Consider the following 19904-nt stretch of genomic DNA (forward strand, 5'->3'; position numbering starts at 1 on the left):
TGGGATATTTTTTTTACCCCAATATGCTAATTCTTAAAACAGAACCTAAGAAACTGATGTAGGTAATTTTATGGTCCTTTGTGTTACCCCAAGCCAAATCCCAATATGTCTTCTGTTTGTAAGATGTCCCAAAGCAAGGCCATGTGTGTCATGTCAGAATAATGGGGGCTGGGGCATTGTTTGGGGGTGTTGTTGGGGGAATTGTGCCCTTTTACATTTCATTGTGATTTATATGAAAATTGTTCAGTTGGGGTTTGTATTTTTTCATGTTTAATGGCACCCAGACTTTTAGGTGTTTGCAAATGGAGAATCTTTAGGTGCAAAATGCGTCTGGTGCCTGCTAATTTCAAACCCAGGAAAGGAGGGCCTTTTTCTGCCTCCTCACTTCCAGCCGCTCTCTGAAGATTGGAAAAGGGACCCTCATAAGAATATTAGGGGAAGTATGGCTTTGTATTTTGCACTCTTCAGATGAGGACTAGACCATGTGAAAAATGAACATAATATTTTAGCTGCAGTTCATTCGTTTTCAGCTTTGTATTCTTGTTATAAAAAACCACGCCTAGACACTCCTTTGTGTTACACATAAGCTAGGTTTAATGTGCCATTTAGCTCCTAGCTATCATATCTCAGTTTCTAACACTGCCTGTAATCTCGCTTCTCACTGTGAAGGAACCACCAGAAGGCCCTCAGCGCTGGACCTCAGTGTCTGGGCTGAATGATGGGGGTGGAGATGCTCCTTCAGATATACTGGGCCGAGGCCGTTTAGGGCTTTAAAGGTCAGCACCAACACTTTGACTTCTGCTTGGAAATGTACTAGGAGCCAGTAGGTCTTTCAGGACTGGTGTTATATGGTCCCAGCAGCCACTCCCAGTCACCAGTCTAGCTGCCTCATTCTGAAATAGTTGTAGTTTCTAAGTCACCTTCAGAGGTAGCCCCATGTAGAGCACGTTGCAGTAGTCCAAGTGGGAGATAACCAGACCATGTACCACTCTGGTGAGACAGTGCGCAGGCAGTTAGGGTCTCAGACGGAGCTGATAGACAGTTGCCCTGGATGCAGAATTGACCTGTGCCTCCATGGGTGCCCTTGAAGGCTAGCCCTGGAGCAAATGAAGCCCAATGAGGTGGTGACAGTGATTACCTTTTCTCCTTGGAAAGTACGTACATAGAGCTGACAGAGGAAGATGGAAGAGTGACTCCTTTCCCACTTTCTCTTTAAGCTGTACAGTCATACCTCATGTTACGGCCACTGCAGGTTGCGTTCGTCACAGGATACGAACGTGCCAAACCTGGAAGTACCGGAACGGGTTACTTCCGGGTTCGGTGATTCGCGCATGCGCAGAAGTGTGAAATGACGTCACGTCACATGCGCAGACGCGGCCCGTCATGTTGCGTTCTGCTCATGTTGCGAATGGGGCTCCGGAACGGATCCCGTTCGCAACATGAGGTACCACTGTATGTGCTCTGCAAGGCTTATATGAACAGAAAGCAGAGCAGGTGAAAAGGTAGGAATGCAAAGGACCTATCTGGGATGCTGGTGGGGAGTGAAAGGGGGTGCCACAGAAGAATGATTGGATGGCTTGAGAATTAGACAAATTCATGGAGGAAAAGGCTATCAATGGCTTCTATTCATCATGGCTGCATTCTACCTCCACAGTTGGGGGCGCCACTTGCTGTTTGCTGCCTGGGTAGCAGCCACAACTGGAAGAGGCAGCCCAGGAGCAGAGACCTCATTCCCAGCCTCAACCATGGTTTGGAGGATCAGGAACATGACCTCTGAATGCAGCCCAAATCCAACTGAAAGTCAGTGCAATTTGCGTTCTCTTTATATGCCCTCTTGAGAGCTTCCAGTATACAGTTCTAATACAGCATTTCCTAGTTTTCCATATAAAAGATTCTTTGTCTAATATGTGTTTCACATGTCGTGATAAAATATAGAAAAAAGATCTTAAAATCGGTATTCTTTTTCAGTTGAAGTATTTTAAATATTTTAAACACATGATTCACAAAGTAAAGTCTTTTTATCTTTTCAATAAAATCAGTTGCCATCATTTGTTTTATAATGGGAATCTCTCTTCCTCTCTCTCTCTCTCTCTCTCTCTCTCTCTCTCTCTCTCTCTCTCACACACACACACACACAGGGGGGGGGGAGAGAAACCCCTTACCATCAGAAATCTGAACTGGAATGCAAACAATATTGCACTCTGAATGCTGCGTTTCAGTTGTTATTCCCAGAGGATTAAAAGGAACACTATTCATCTGTCACTCTGCCTTCTAGTTTAGGGATATATTTCCAACTCTTGGGTGTTACATAGCAATAATTCAGCAGCAGAGGCACCATGCTGCTTTCATAGTACATTTCATGTTTGAATAAACAGTGGAAAGCCAATAACATGAATAGAAGAAAATAGTGCCTCAAAAATAGGCTTCTTGCCAACCAAGATTGATGCTAGATTCCTTTTGGAGTCAGATAGATGAGGAAGTGTGTGAATTTTTAAAAGATACTGCAAAATTCACAAATAAGAGAACTAAAAAATGCATTTTGATCACCACCTTTCCTAAATACAGTCTTCCAGTGAAAACAAACAACTTTCATTAATGTGTCACTTGCCTGTTAGTTAGACAAGGAAGCTATTGATACTAACAGAAGGATTACTATGTCTACTTTGATGGTTGTGTGGTAGCTTGACTTCTAAATACGTTGATCTAACAATAGTAACCATTGCTCCTGAGATCATGTGCTAGACTGTTTTCTCTCTGGTTCTGCTCATTAAACGTTTGCAGAATCTGGGAGCGTGTAGATTGCATCTTTTTAACAAGCAAAATCTAGACACCCTTTGTTTTAAAAGCATGCTTTTCGACCCCATGGTTTTCCAAATATGATTGAAAAAGCGCAGGTGGTGTCTACAGGTTTCACTGTTCAGAGGTGGGACTTCATGGCTGTTTGACTTCCTTTGTGTATTTTTGTTGCACACCCACACGTGACTACAACTAGTTCTTTATAGGGTCTGTGAAGGCTCATAAATACGTTCTGCACCTGCTCTGAGGAAGAACATTTAGAACTTTCGAGAACTAAAATCCACAAGGGTATGAAAGAAGCCCAAGGATATTTTCTATTCACCTCCCCTCAGGGTGCCTTCCAACTCTACAATTCTGTGATACTACAGTCATGTCTCTGCTTACGTATCCCTCCAGTTACGTAAACTTCGGGATACGTAAGCGGCAAACCCGGAAGTATATTTCCAGTTTTTTGCCGCATGCGCAGAAGCGATCTCTCCGGTTGCGAAAACCTCGGGATCTGGCCGGACCTCCAGAATGGATCCTGCCCACGACCGGAGGTACCACTGTACTGAGAAAGTGAGTCGCATCTGAACAAGGGCAGGCAGCTGCAAAGTGACACGACTGGGAAATTGTTATTGCATAAAGTAATTTTGCAAACATGGGGAAGCAGGCAGGAGAAGGGTCAGAATTAAAACCTGCTGACCCAAACCAAGACACAATGATTAAATTTTTTTTTAAATGCTGCCTATAATGGTCCTATTGGATTCAGGGGGGTTATGAGAAGCTGGGGTCTGGTATTATGAGGTATTTCTTCTTCCCTTCTCCAGAGGAGACATGCATAGGAGTTTACAGGCATTGAGGCACAGGCCTGCCCATACAAGGTTTTGTCAAAATATATTTGTTAGTTGAAGTTTGTTGCTAGTGTAGTCTTTATGGGTAGAAGTGTAGCCCCGATATCTATTCTTGTGTAGTGCAGTCCTATATATATCCTATTAAAATGCTGAACAAGGTGCGGTAGTGAAGAAAATGTGAAATGCAAGATTTTATAAATGTTGTACATTCAGAAATACGCTGTGTTTCACACTAGGCTCCTAAGCATGCTCCTAAGCAAGGGCCGTTTTTCACATTGCCGGAGAAATCTACGTTGTGCCAGTGTGGCCTACCCAAGCAGAACCCCCTGTATTCACTCATGTATGTGCATTTCTTTAATGTGATTTTTAGCTTCCTGTCATATTCTGGTTTTAGTGTAACCACTACTATAATGTGTGAAAGAACCCCCAATGGATTGAGATGTTGTTCTTCCAACAAAAAGGGATTTTGAATTACATTTATAAAAGGAAAGACAATGTATCCTAAGTAGTATTTAAATGCTGGCAAAATCTTTTCCTGTGAATTGTAATTAAAAATAGGGTTTTGGTCTGATCAAAGGAAAGAAGGATGAGTCTTATTTTCTCCCAGTGGCCTGGATTTTATTTCCTAATGCTAACAACCATTTCCAAGGCTCTGCGAGACTCTCCCCCTCACCCGCCATCGTTGTCAGATGGCATTATTTAAAGTCTGTTCATCCACTTGTGTGGGATTCATATGCTATAATATACAGCGCCGATGACAAGGGGGCTGTTATACTGGGGGTGTTATTCAAAGCGCTGCTGATTGTCACAGGCTGCAGACATCTGTAGGAAAAGCATTGTGCTACTCACAGCATCTGGCGATGGAAATCCTTATGAAAACCAAATCAAACAATTTTTTTGGAAGAAGGATGCACACATTACATCCGCTTTGAAATAATTAAAAATATTTATATGTGCCAGCCATGTCAGTTTGTATCAGATGCTAATGATATATTATATTGTAATGCTGTCTTCAGATTGACTGTAGTTAGATTTCCGGATGTTTGAATACCTCAAAATTAAAGGGCCAGTCACTAGCAATGGAACATTGTCACAGTCTGCATCCCACAGCTGGTGGATTTATCTCCTTGAAAGTTGGAACGGTCAAGGTAAATAAGATATGTTTCTTGGTAAAATATAGATGGGGGGACAGGGGAGTTGGCATCAGGAGTCAGCTCCGTTGGGCACCTGTTGAAGGGCACAGCTCAGAGCTGCCTGCTCCTTGTGGCTGCAGTCGGCAGCAGGGAGAGTGCCGGCTGCAGATGTGTTGGGATGGGGGCTTGTTGTCTATCTGCAGGCCAGACCCACACCACTGTCTTAGAGCAGCCTTTCTCAGCCTTGGGTCCCTAAAGCTTGTTGGACTGCAACTCCCTTCCTTCCTAGCTAGTGGGGCCATTGGTCAGGGATGATGGGAGTTGACAGCTGGGTTCAATTATATCAAGGTTGAGAAAGTCTGGCCCAGAGGGAGAAGGCAAAACAATTGGAGTTGCTGCTGCCCTTTTTGTGCCCAGATAAGACAAGTGAGGAGGCAGCGACATCAAGGAGCAGGAGGAACAATAGCAGGCCCAGGGTGCTCGGAGGGTTGGCAGCGAACTCGCTGCTGGTGTGTGGGCCTCAGCAGTTGCCTGGAGTGGTGCTGAGCCCTGATGCCAGTGCTGGTCATGAGGGAGATGTGGAATTACTCAGGAAGGGACTCATATTGAAGGCATCTTGCCCAAGGATTCCAAAAGCCTGCAATGAGGGGCAGCAGCTTCACGAAGTATATTGTGTTTGAGAGGGACCAAGGTGGGGGTTTTTTGGTCAGTCAGTTCATTGGCTGTCTGGGCAGATGGAGAGATGGCACAACAGGGATGACCTTTAGAATGATGATGGAGGAAAACTCACAAAGAATCCTACTGAAGGATGACTAGAACCCCATTTAGAACTTATCCTGCGGTGGTGCCAAAGAAATCTTACATTCCTGCCATCCATCACTACCTCTGCACGGAGTGGAGCTGTTCCAGGTTAGGAGAAGCCTTTTTTGCATTCTGCTTCTCAAGAGAAGTTTCCCACTGTGATTGGTTTGCAAGACAAGTTGCAGATAAAGTCAGCTGTATCTATTTCTGAACCTGTCGCTGCATTGATTACAGAATCTGTGGGTATACCCTTTGCAAGAACTTGACCTTTTGTGGATATTCTCAGGCTGTGCAGCCTGAGGATGTAAAGGGAATCCTTAAAGATCTTCTACCTGGCTGATTAAAACAGCTGGCCTGACCTGGCCTTTTGAATGGAAGAGGCAATAATTCCTCGTTGAGTGCGCAATGCACTGACAATTGCTGTCCTCATTATAAAAAGTGATATGTATGAGTGGCAGAGGATGGGGTGGGGAGTGAGATTAAAGGTTGCCATTGCTGGAAATATTCTGGAAGATTCTGTACTAAGATGATTTTACTTTTTGAAAGCGGATGGGATCTCACCTAAATGTATGACTTCTATGGAGTGTTCTTCATAGAATCTTTAAAACATCTTGTCAAAAATGTATATTTTAATGTGTTGTTTTAAAATAGTATATTACTTAAGCAAATATTTAAATATTAAATTAGGTTTTCTGTATGCTTGATGTGAATATAATCTGCCTGCCTGCCAAGTATGTCAAAACCCCAAGCCTACTTTCGTTTGCCAGGGTAAATGTTTATTTTGTTTTCCCACATAATGTGCTCTTTAAAGTGTCACCAACATACCAAATCTGATTGCTTTTTAATAGAGACATGGTGGGGATTTTTTTGCTTTCATTAGGAAACAGGATAAATTATCAGTAAAGCTCATGCTAATGAATCGATGTAAAGTTGATTTTCTTTGCATGCCTTTTTTTTGCCTTCCAAACCCTTTGGAATCACCCCTGCATCCTAGAAAAAAAGCATTAATCAGAACAATTGCATTTGTTATACCAGTGCTGGAATATTACTTTCTCATATATTTGGAACATTATCAAACAATGGATTTAGCATGTGGGCCATGCAAATCTTTGCTTGCCATTTCAGTCTTTCAGATCCAGATTCATAACTTCTCTGTGCATGGTAGGTAGTTTCAAAGTTGTTACTTGAGAATGGGTTGGGATAATTATGAACACAGTGGGATGAAAACAGCTTTATAGCTTTCTCCTTGATTTGGCTTGCATGGCTTTGCTTTTGGGTGGGTTTTACTTTGCATACCAGGTTGTAATAAACTGTAACAATTAGTGCTCTCCAACCTCACCTTCCCTAACTTGAATGAGGTTATTATATATTCTGTGATGTGAATTGGGCTAGTTTATCTGAACACTTTAAAAAACTTTGGAAAATATTTTCAGTAAAGTTAATATTTAGAAATTTCAGTGAACAAAATTTGTTGGTTTGAAATTATACTGATGAAGCAAAAACCACAATAATATTAGGTTGATCCTAATATTTAATCAGACACTGGAATAGGAGTGTAGCAGGTTCCACCTCCACCTTCACTAGCCAGCCTTAATCTCTGCTCTTCTAGGTGGGAGGTAGGATCCAAAATTGTTATTTCTGTCCAAATAGGAGAAACCACATCCTCGGCCCTCTAGTAATGAATAGAGAGATTAAATTGAGCAGACCTGATTGGAAGCAGCTTTTGCTATCAACAATATTAATGCTAAGATGTTGCTCTCAAACTTTTCCAACTTACCCGCAAGTCCATTTGAATTCACTCTGTCTTTGCAGTCATCCCTTCCACAAATGTGTGTGCAAAAATTCCCAAGCGCTTACTATCCCAACGTTGGAAAGAGAAATAGAACAGGGCATCTCCAACTGTTTTCTAAAACCACATGTAGGGAACTTCCTTCTTCCCAAATACGGTCTGCAAATATTTTAAAAAGAAGTTGAGAATTGCTCCAGGCTTTAGGGGTGGTGGTAGTATTGTGGCAGGAATTGGAGTGGGAAATCCTCAGAATGGAAGGCTCATTTTTTCACCCGTCCTTCAGATGATATGGCATATACAGTTGTACCGGATGCGCCAGTGTCATGCTGGTGTTTTCAACAGCAAATATGCAAATTGCAGGTAAACACAAACATTTGTAAAAGCTTGCATGTGCACCTCTGGCAGCCCTGAGTAAGCCGGGGTGTAAACTGGTGTTTAATGATGAGAGTATGCTTGCTAATCGCCTAACGGCATAATCATTTCTGTTCTATGAAAAGTGAGGAAATTATTCATGGGAAATTGTTCTAAAGAAGAACAAATCCACATCAGGTGGGGTGAGTCATCTCTCTCTAAGGTTCAGTGAGACTTCAAGATGCTGAGCTGGGGTGCGTTCTTCAGCCTGAGGGTCATGCTTCCATCTGGGTAACCTGGGGGCCGGATGGCAGTAGTAGGTGGGGCCAGAGGCAAAAGTGATCAAAGCAATCAATGCCCATGTCACCTTTGCACAGGAGGCTTCTTTTCACGCATAGTCATTCAACCCTCTCTATTCTCCGTCCAGGCAAGCAAGAGGCATCACCACACCAAGGGCACATTTCAGCCAGGTTCCCCATTCCTGCTATCGAGGACACTGAGCCAAGGGTGAAGGGAAGGGAGCTTCAGCAGTTGGTGTTTCACCTGGCTGAGTTCTTCCCAGGCTACCCTAAGAGAACTTCCACAGAGGAAAAAGATACTTCAGGTAGAAGGGGAGAGAAGAGATGCTTTTGTGCTCCACCTTCCTCCTGACGCCCTTTAGGTTGAGATCTTGCCCTGCCATCTCGATACGTTGGAAGATTCCGGACAACGTACACGCATAAACCAGCTGCATGACTTCAAAGGCTTCTATGTCTTACATACTCATTCAAACTAATGGATAGGACAGAAAGAACAGTCTGCTTCATAATGCAAGGATAAGTAAGATCACAAAGAATTCTCTGTATATCTGCTCTTTATTGTCAAATCTGCAGTTTTATCACAACATCCATCAATCTGTCATAAAAAGGTTTTGTTAGCTTCAGCACAAGACCCAAAGTGTGTCTAATCTTTAAAATGGTTCATGCCCTACTGCCCTCTTTTTCTTTGGTTTCTACTTAAACAAAAAGTGGATTTAAGAAGAGCAAGTTGGTTAAATTTTATAATGGAAGTCCTGAGATAAGTTTTAAGACAGCTAGGATTTGGAACAGAATTTTCAACTCTGTGATATTTAACTGCTGTATGGTACCGTTTTCATTTTTTCTTTTCATTGAAAGCAGATCTTCTTTGCTTAACTAAGAGCTGGTATGTGTAAAATATATTCTTTGTGGTCTCTGTGAAGCCCCATAAAGTTTTGGAGCTTTGAGAGGAAGTTTCTACCGATTCTCCTGGCTTGCACCTTTTCTCACCCCGCACATAATTCATGAGTGGACCTTGTGCTTTCCTGCTCAGTTTCAGAATTAATTAATTAAAATATATGCAATAGAATCTACAGTGGTGAAAAGGATCTGTTATTGTGTGTGGTTCTTTTGTATCTTCATATGTGTCTTTAAACCTGTGACCCCATTGGTTAGACCAGGTACCACAAAAAAGTATTCTGTTTTCTTCTGGGATAAATCTTCACATCACAAGATAGATTTTCATTGCTATTCTGGCATGCAGTATTTCTTCGTTAGGCATTTGTGTTGCAAGCCATGGAGGAGGGGGATAAATCCACTTTTAACTTAGGTTAATCTCAAATTGCTGGATTATGCAGGATACTCTGTCAGTGGTAGATGATATGACATCAAGATTTCTTCCAAACATACCAGAGTTCTATAAACTAGAGGACTAAATATAAACTGTTGCTTCTATGCTTACAAACTAAATTAAGCAAAATTAATAATTACTACTTTCTCCTTTCTGGATTTATGCATGTTCTGTCAGGTTCATAAGTGTTAATTATCTATTTGTGTTGCTATGAATCAAGTGTGTTCCATTTTTGGCTCCACTGAAGTTACTTGCTTTTGTGTGTAAAAACTGTATGTGGCAATTTCTTGGAGTGTTTTGATGCTGTTCTCAGCATGATTTTCTCCTCCTTTCATCACTGTCCTTGACAAAATTTACCCAGATATGGGCAATTAATCCAGTGGTCAGTGTTCTGCCAACCAACTGATTCATTAGCTCTGATAGCCAGTTGCGTTAATCAGCAATAAGGGCTAATGATGCTGAGGAAAATGAGAACAAAAAGAAGGGAAATGGCACCAAGAAGTTTCCCAAATCTTTTGTGTTAAAATGTTGCTCACTTACAGGCAAGGTTCCCATATAGTTATGCTAAGGAAACATAGGAGTAAGGTCCATTTTAAATCACCAGCATTTCCTTCAGTGTAAATGTGTTCAGAATTTCAGGGTCAGTTGCACATATTTAGACAAGGAGCATTGCCTTTAATGTTGAATAATGAGACTGGAGCAGGTGAAGAACCTAAGCAAATGATGATGATGATGATGATGATGATGATGTTTATACCCCGCCCATCTGACTGGGTTTCCCCAGCCACTCTGGGTGGCTTACAGTACATATAAAAAATTGTAAAACATCAGACATTAAAAACTTCCCTAAACAGGGCTGCCTTCAGATGTCTTCTAAAAGTCAGATAGTTTATTTCCTTGACTTCTGATGGGAGGGTGTTCCACAGGGTGGGTGCCACCACCGAGAAGGCCCTCTGCCTTCAAGCAGATCAGAAGATGGGTTTAGCAGTTTGGCCAGTTTTGTCTTGTCAATTTGCACAGGCAGCAAATAAATGGGCAATGTAAAGAGAACAACCTGGATTACAAGCTGGCCCAATGAAGAGGTCTCTAATTTCAGATATTTTAAAAACAGTATCATAATAGCTGCTGTACAGTTGATGCAGTAAAGGATAAAGAGCAAAGTCAGGGCATATATGTCATATGTACATATGTGGGGACAGCAATGCAATACGCAGTGATGAGCATGGACTCAGAAGCTTTGATGAATTGTCAGAATGTTCAGTATCATCAACTTGTAATTGTTTGTTTGTTTGTTTGTTTGTTTGCCAGCCACCCATCTGCCTAGATTGCCCCAGCTACTCTGGGTGGCTTGCAACAAATTATGCAACCACATTACAACATCAACCAGATGGGTGGGGTACAAATAATAAATTAATATTATTATTATTATTAAGAAACATCGAGAAATTAGTAGTACTAATTTAGTGCTGAGAGTTGCTTTCAGGCCTACAGTTGGAAGGGTTTTGTGATCCTATGCATTTGGATCTATGAATAACAAGTGTTGTTTATATTGTTTTGCAGAGGGCAGAAAGACAAGCACGAATGATGGACTCGGCACAATACGCAGAATTCTGTGAAAGTCGTCAACTAAGTTTTTGTAAGTGTTATGCCATAATAATTATGCTGTTCCAGACTGTAATTTTGGGTAACCTGGCAGCATAATATATTGTAACCAGACAGATAAAGTATGAAACACCCCTTAATTTTATTTCTGAGTTGCAAGAGGGAGAATGCACTCCAAACGTCCTTCTCATGGCATGGATCCTCTGCAGGAGGTTTTGCTTTCCTGTGCTTGTGGCAATGTGGTCTCATTGATGCATGGGAGTATGTGTGTTAGATCCAGGGCTGGGCGATAGCAGCTTTCCAACATTGTGGTGTAGCACCAGCTAGACATCGCAATATAGTGGTACATCGTGATGTTGAAAAGGAGCATCCTTCAGCCCCAGCCCTGCGAGGCACTGGGGTGAAAGCACTGCTGCTCCCTTCACTGACAGCACCCGGCACGCAGCACCAGCCCTGGCCTCGGGTGGCGCCAGGGTGAAACTGCTGCTTCTCCTGCTGCTGCCAGCACTCAATGCAGGGAGGAAGGAGGCAGCGCAGAAGGAAGGTAAGGCGCAGGCAAGCCCCACCCACTGCTGGGTGAAGGCGCCTTCATGCTCTGGCCATCAAACCGGTCCTGGACGATGTCTTGATATCTTGATGTCTTGATAACTAGGCCCAGGCCTAGTTAGATCTGAGGTAGGCAGCTGTTGCATCAGATCCAGGAGCTAAGAATTGGGAGCAGAGAACATGGCATCACCATGACGTCAGGTGATGTGATTCCCTTTGCCTGGGTGGTTTGAAGTCAAACCATGTGGGCAAAGGTATAGGGGGGTTGCTACCACCCCCGATACAGTGGTGCCTGCAAACCCCACTTCCTTTGCCTGCACAGTTTGATATCAAACCACATGGGCAAAGACAGTTTGGTAGGTACTGCCTATCAGCTGCTAGGAGGTATTTGCAAACCTTCTACTGGCAGGGAGCCGTCCCTTCACCTGCCACACATCTGCGGCCCTATGTGATGTCAGGTATAAGGCAGGTGGCTGTGGTTTGGGGAACCAGCTTCGTGGCCAAATTAGGAACCATGTTGAGGCTTTGGAGGCCCATAGTTCTCCTAGTTTAGCATCTGCTCTGGATAACTTGGTGGTAGCATTGTTGCATTAAACAGTTAAGCCTTGTCCCACTAACCTTTTAGAGTTCTTTGAGAGTGTCAATAAGCATGCAACTATTCATGTGGGTTGGCAGTTATTGTTTACTTGGGTTTTGAGTCAATCCCTCATCAAGACTGCAGAACAAACAGATAAGAGAAGCTAGTAGCCATGAGATAAGAGGGGTTAAGGACAGCATGACTGTGAATACCAGCTGCTTTGGAACAGGAGTAGGAGAGTGATACAGTGTTCATGTCACGCCTGTGAGCTTCCCATAGTCATCTGGCAGACCACTTTGGGAATGGAATGTTGGACTAGGTAGCATAGGCTTGGTTGTTGTTCTCCACTGTCTCTGAAATGTGTTCAGAAATGCAAACAAGGCAAGTGAATTGTCTCAAAACATTCTGGAACATGAGAGAGCTTTGAGTACAGAAAATGAGATGTCTAAACAGTATTCTTTTCTATTATAGAAAGAGATCACCTTAGCATTTTCTAAACCTTCTATCTTCCTTTCTAAATCTGTTTCTCTGTTGAAGCACCCCAAACATCTGTCCTGGAAACTCAGGGTGTTGCAGAGAGCTCTGCTGATTTCAGAGCACTGGTCATGCCCATTGGGTCTCAGCATCATTCTGTGCAAATTAAGGATGAATACATATATCATATTTTCAGAGCAGTGAAGCCACTTTGGAGGCCTTTCCCCCCTACAGAGAGCTGTAGTGGTTAAGAGCGGTGGACTCGTAATCTGGGGAACTGGGTTTGCTTCCCCACTCCTCCACATGCAGCTGCTGGGTGACCTTGGGCTAGTCACACTTCTCTGAAGTCTCTCAGCCCCACTCACCTCACAGAGTGTTTGTTGTGGGGGAGGAAAGGAAAGGAGAATGTTAGCCACTTTGAGACTCCTTCGGGTAGTGATAAAGCGGGATATCAAATCCAAACTCTTCTTCCTCTTCTTCTACATTCATTATAAATGTACTTGGTTCTCTATAGAGTTGAGCCCTGAGAAAAATGATTCTGAACATTTCACATGGAAGCTGGCGTCACATGTTATTGACTGTCTAGCCCTACATTATCAAGAAACCACCACCACCTTGGAGCAGGTTTCCTCCTTTAAAAAGCATTAAAAATAAATGATAATACATGAACATTGCTTTGTTTTATTTGTGTCCTTGTTTTATTATGTATTTTGTGTTTTTATATTTTATTTTTATTCTGTGAAGTGTCTTGAGATCTTCGATTAAAGGGCAGAATACAAATTTAATAAATAAAAATAAAATAGAAAACATTTCATCTGTTGGGTACAATTGTTGTCACACTAGAATTTCAAGCAGGGAAAGGGAAAGCTGGATCACAGTTCAGTAGGATCATTAGCAATGGAGGATAGTTCTAATGAGATTGTGGTGTAGCTTGAGGTTCACTCTAAAAACTTACTTGTACAATGTTTCTGTGAGAGGCAATGATAGTGCAACACATGTCAACTGCCTGCTTGACCCCCGACCTGGATGAAACCTATTTGAGGAAAACATTAAGAATTTCATATTTTTCAGAGTAATGGTCTGCACCTCATTAGTGAGGTCTGTCACACAAGGTAAGAAAGTTCAGCTGCAGGTGATGAGAAAAGTACTTGATCATCAGTTAGTAGTTATTTGAAGTTAGCTAATGTTAACTAAATTAACTTAATTTCCATTTCTACACATGTTTTCTAAATTAATATTTGTAAGCTTCTTTCTGTGCAGCTTGTTTTAAATTACAAAAATCATCAGTGCATACTGCTGATGTGCCAAATAACATAATGAAAGCATTAGAACTTTAACAAACCTAAGAAACAACCCATTACAAAGAATTGTGGGACACAATTACAGTCGGCTTCGTTATACAAAAAGGGAGCACTGCGGAAGCAGATGATGCTTACGAGTTACAAGTTGGAGATAAAGAGACTGCACTGGAAAGCATGACAGAAGAGCACATGGCATTGCATAATGAAAGCACAAAGGTATCTTTGAATAAAAGGCACTTACCTTGTTTTCCATAGCAAGCATTAGATTTGGAGAAATGACTAATTTGCTTATGGATCGCAATGTGGAAAATAAAGGACGCATCCAAGATTGTGCCCTCTGTAAATGTCAAATTGGGAAGCTGTTCTTGGAAGTAGTCTACTATTTCAGTGCCTTTTTGTGAGCTGTTTTTAGACTATTGCATGACATCTGTAAATATTTGTGCTGACAGTTTTTTCATATTAAAGTAATGTCAACATCTGAGAAGGTTGTGATGCAATCACAATTTGCACCAAATAATTACATTTTCAAGACCACACCAATATGAATCTTCAATATGCAAAATAGTAGCATTGAAAACCCTTGAACTTGAGAAGCATTGAGGGGGTGGGACACAGTATTGTATTATTATTAACACAGAGAGGGCAAACAGGAATAATGGTTATATTTTAATAATCCTTTTTAAACCTGCTAACCTGAGAGGTACCCTATGGATATAAGAATACCCACTCTGAGGTGCAATTGAAGGCTGGGTTCAGTGGACATGGACTTTGGTCTGACATCATAACACAACACGGAACACTCCTCAATGTCATTACATACAGGCAGCTCTCAATTTGTGCATGTTCGGTGCTCCTGGGTGCTGCTGGAGTTGGTGCTACATCTGGATGTTCTTGTGGCCTGAATATTAACAAGCTTCAGTCAGCGTGCCAGCTATGGGCTTCCTGGAAGAAACAGACATGACCATTGGTAATTAATGCCTAATTACATTCAGGTTCTCCTAGATCACAGCCATTGTGTTCAGGATTCAGAATGGCAACTTCTGCTCCTTATGCCAAAGGGTTATCATCTCTTGCCGTTTATTAATAGTGAAATGTAGAAGTGGTGTCAACATTAACATTGCACCTCTTTTGTGTTTTATCTGCACAGCCAAGAAGGCTTCCAAGTTCCGGGACTGGCTGGACTGTAGCAGCATGGAAATAAAACCCAATGCTGTTGCCATGGAAATTTTGGCTTATTTAGCTTATGAGACTGTCGCACAGGTAAATGAGTGCACTACATGGATCAGAGAATTTGTGGTGGGGAATGCCCTTCCCTTTTCATTCACACACACACACACACACACACACACACATGTGCTGTGGAGTGTAAAATGATGCTATAGACTAATGCAACACAATGTGCAAGATAGTTTGGGAAACTCCACATGTGAAAGGCGAAGATCCAAACCTGTCCAAGCACATGCTACATAATGGCTGCAATATTTTTCAGAATTAAATTGAAACCTAAACTTTACGGTTTATATCTTTGTTAATAAAGTAGCCAAACAAGTAAATAAGACTGGCTCTTCCATTCTTTCCTCAGCTGGTGGACCTGGCCCTTCTCGTCAAGCAGGACATGACTCCCAAAGCTGGGGACCCTTTCAGCCATGCAATATCTGCTACTTTCATTCAGTATCATAGTTCTGCTGAGGTAAATATACTAAAGATGAACTTGGTATATCAGCACAGGCCCATTCTTTCAATGGTGCTTGTGGGTCTGTCTCTATCCAATCTTCTCCCTTCTAGGAGAATGAGTACAATTTCGAAGGCTCCTCTGTGTCCTAGTGGGTTATTGTGCTGCTTCTTGTATGTGTGATGTCCAAAAAGAATCATGCTGGCATGCTTGCTCATAAGAGGGTCCATGGAGAGAGATTGGCTCCAGCCCTTGCAACAGATCAAGAGGAAGAATATATTACGTATATTTTTTTAAAAAAATTATGTCTACTTGTTGATTTATCAGTACTTTTTTCATAAATAATTACTCTATTTTATGCAAACAGTTTAGAGTTTTTAAATATTTGATTAAGCCATCTAGAAATTTTGTTTAATAATACAAATAAATATCATTCACTTACCTGGTGTGCCCCAGATTCTAAACTAGAGCTCTGGAAATGTTCTGGGTTTGTGCTTGCACTGCCTGGTGACTATATTCAGAGAACAATAGTAATAGTCAATTAACTCAGTTTTAACTGCTGTTGGTCTATTTAGATGCATGTTTTGGGGCAAGCAACAAGTCTGAAGACCAGTCCAGACTCTCCTGAAAGCACCCCCCCACCAACGCCCACCCCTCCAGCTGCAGGACCACAGCACCCTGGGAAGGCTCCATCTGGATCCATGGGCAATGGCAGCATTGGGCAAGATTCCTCAAAAGTCAAACAGCGAAAGAGGAAAAAAAGTGGGTTTACAGTGACAGGTGTTTGTTACTACTAACGGAGGAATGAATATTGCAATTATAAGTACCATATACCATATTGTATATTAGAGACATTTAGAAATGTTGCTGTTGTCTTTTAATGTCGACTTATAATGTTAGTTATCTGTTCAAAATTGTATTCTCGGGTGTATTCTCGAGAGCCAGTGTGGTTTAGTGGTTAAGAGCGGTAGACTCATTATCTGGGGAACTGGGTTCGCGTCTCCGCTCCTCCACATGCAGCTGCTGGGTGACCTTGGGCTAGTCACACTTCTCTGAAGTCTCTCAGCCCCACTCACCTCACAGAGTGTTTGTTGTGGGGGAGGAAGGGAAAGGAGAATGTTAGCCGCTTTGAGACTCCTTCGGGTAGTGATAAAGCGGGATATCAAATCCAAACTCTTCTTCTTCTACCTAGGGGTTGCCTAGGTTGGCCCCTACCAAGGGAACAGGGCCAGGGGTGGGGGTGGTGCAAAAATCACACCTCTGCACACTTCTGGCAAGGGCACAAGGGTCTGGGAGGGCACCATCACAACTCCTTTCCAAGGGCACAAAGGAGCCTAGGTACACCTCTAGGTATCCTGTACCTATAATCTGAAGTGTTACAGGCCGTTCTAATACCTCAGGGTGCTACCATCTTTCTCTGCAGCGTGTATGGATTGACCAGGCCTTTGAGTGGTTCCTGGAGGATTAGACACCAGGCAATGGTTTAGGAGCATAGAATCATAGAGTCATCTAGTCCAGTGCAGCAAATTCATGACCAGAGCCTTCTCAACACATGTTCCACTTCATGCTGTCAAATGTGTGATTTCAAATGACAATTCAATATCCTTTGGAGAATACAATTAGAGACCTTGCACATTCCCATTTGAATCACTGCTATCTTTGAGGCTGCCTGTGGGAAATGCTTTGTAGATAGTTCAAAATATTGCAACTAGATTACCGGTAACTGGAACTGAGTCACCTCCCATGACTTTTAAAACAGCTAGCTAAAAGATCAGAGCCCTATGCAGAGTACCCAGGCACCCAAAGGACTGCCTCCTCCCACTTGAACCTGCTCTGAGGACCCTCAGAAGCCTTTCTCCAGGTTTCCACACTGTCAGAGGTATGGTGGGTGGTAACTAAAAAAAAAAGGACTTTCATATGTGGGGCAATTTTTAAGAGAGGATATTCCCAAAGAGGTTGACCTGGTAATAGGTGTGTTTTTTTTCCCTTGGAGACAATTGAACTATTTTTTTAAATTAATTTTTATTAATTTTTCATTAATAACAATCTAATAGAGGCCACATTAATACAATGCCAAATCATACCTAATCTCAGTACAATCAAAAAAGCCAATTAAACAGTTTTGCCCGACTTCCCATGTTCCGGCTACCAGGAGTTGGTGTTATTCCCTTGATCCTGCACCAGTTCTTTTAATTAGTCCAAGTTCCACCATTCCAGTCTTAATCATTTGTTCTGGCAGCCACTGATGTAATGACTCTCAATCATATTTTTATAAATCCATATCCATTAGTTTGCAGAGGGAGTTTATGCCCTTTAGCTGTGTGGAATATTTATTTTCCTTCTTCTTTTCTTCATGTTGGAATCAGTCATCTTTCGTCACCCTTGCCAATTCTTCGAGAGGTGATTTGAAAGTATGCCACAGCTCCTCCATCTTGCTTTGAAACCGAAAGCTATCCAGGGTCTGGCTGCTTTTATCTCCTTGCTTTTAATGAGCTGGCATCTTATCAAAATCGCAATAGATCCAATTGCACTCTCTTTAATTGGCAATGTACAAATCATCACAAAATTCCACGCAGTCACTTATTTCCGGTATTCCATAGATAAAACCATGAGTTCTTATTAAGTTCCCCTGCATTCCATACATAGTTGTAATCCATTAATAATCCCACTCCATTAATAATTTATTCTTTTTCATTGAAGGTTTGCCGATATGTAACACAGCAGAAAATAATGTAATCAAAAAACAGGGCCTTCCTTCACTTACATAGTATTCCAATTGCAGTGATGAGAGTCCTCTCCAGTTCAAAACCTTGGCACTCAGTGGCAGATTAATTTCGCACGTTATCTTTCTCCCTCCCCCAAAACACGCCTGCTTCTTACGTCCAAATTCAGATACATCTTATAAGAAACAGGGAGACCCAGCCAGATGGGCGGGGTACAAATAATAAATTATTATTATTATTATAACAGAGATACCTCCGCTCATGGTGACCTCCTTGGGGAGTTTCCAATACGTATACAGTGCTAGACCCTCAGCTTCCCTGCCCCTGCATTCCATCGGAGCGAGAGAGTTATCGGACGAATCACGAGGGAAAGCTCTCCTCCCCCGACCCAGGGGGGAGGGGCTTGCAAGGATAATCACTCCCAGATTATCCTTAATTACTGCATGGCTGTCGTCCGCTACCGCAGACACAACAGTTCACCATGGCGTCTGCGCCAGATTCTATTTTTTAAATATTAAGACCATTCTAGTTTGGTTTTATCCTATATTTATCACTAAGATTTTTATCTGTTTTGCTCATAATAGGTGTTCCCCCCCCCCCAAAAAATAGGCATTGTTTTGATTTTATGGAAGCTGGTGGTAGGAGCCCTTTTCCCTTGAAGAGAGGTAAAAATGTCTCGGAGCACAGTCGGTAGAGCATGAGACTCTTAATTTCAGGGTTGTGGGTTTAAGCCCCAGGTTGGGCAAAAAGATTCCTGCATTGCAAGGGGTTGGACTAGATCAGGGGTCAGCAAACTTTTTCAGCAGGGGGCCGGTCCACTGTCCCTCAGACCTTGTGGGCGGACAGACTATATTTTGGAGGGGGGAAATGAACAAATTCCTATGCCCCACGAATAACCCAGAGAGGCATTTTAAATAAAAGCACACATTCTACTCATGTAAAAACATGCTGATTCCTGGACTGTCCGTGGGCCGGATTTAGAAGGTGATTGGGCCGGATTCGGCCCCTGGGCCATAGTTTGCCTACCCATGGAATAGATCATGGTCCCTTCCAATTCTACAATTATTTGATTCTATGGTTCTATAAAATCTGAGCTACAAACACTGATGTTTCATAAACTTATCTTTCATATCTTTTACCACCTCTCCAAATGTTATTTATCATTTGTGATAATTAATAATCATGAATTGTTAGAAAAGATTTGTTAGACTTTCACATCTGGTGAGAAATGCTGCTTTAAAATGAAACGGTATATAAGTTACAGAATTAAAGATAAGTGACTTGTATCAACATTGCTGAACTAACATTAGGAATCTCCTCTAGTGGAATTTTACCAGCCTTTGAGCTGGATACACACACACAACCTTGGCACAACAGCAACAGGTACATAATACAAGCTATTACTTTCTTTGGCAGTGTGCACATTTGTGAACAAACATACCTGGCCACAGAGAGTGCAAATTAGATCTCAATTAGTCATTGACCACTGCCAGAACATTTGGTAAATTTACTTTTTTTAGTTTCACAGTGGAAAGTGGTTATCACAAAACATGTGATCCATCAACTGGCAGGACCCAGGATCTGTTATAGGTCAAGATATGTGACTAATGTGGTAAATTGGAACTGGCCATTTTTAGTTTGGCAAATATAGTTTTAAGCACTCAGGCAAAACTACACTTA

The 19904-nt window shown here is 42.0% G+C and overlaps 1 protein-coding gene across 3 annotated transcripts in view; it reads left to right on the forward strand.

The window, feature by feature from the left end:
* SUPT3H (SPT3 homolog, SAGA and STAGA complex component) overlaps nucleotides 1–19904 on the forward strand; it is a 231597-nt gene that overhangs the window by 179012 nt on the left and 32681 nt on the right. For all 3 annotated transcript variants that reach the window (XM_033145597.1, XM_033145596.1, XM_033145595.1), the window contains exons 7-10: nucleotides 10890–10965; nucleotides 14977–15089; nucleotides 15412–15519; nucleotides 16077–16262. In XM_033145597.1, the coding sequence (XP_033001488.1) occupies nucleotides 10890–10965; nucleotides 14977–15089; nucleotides 15412–15519; nucleotides 16077–16262 (483 nt within the window). The remainder of the gene's footprint in view (nucleotides 1–10889; nucleotides 10966–14976; nucleotides 15090–15411; nucleotides 15520–16076; nucleotides 16263–19904) is intronic.

Source organism: Lacerta agilis, chromosome 3, assembly GCF_009819535.1.
Source record: "Lacerta agilis isolate rLacAgi1 chromosome 3, rLacAgi1.pri, whole genome shotgun sequence".
NCBI classification, from domain to species: Eukaryota; Metazoa; Chordata; class Lepidosauria; order Squamata; family Lacertidae; genus Lacerta; species Lacerta agilis.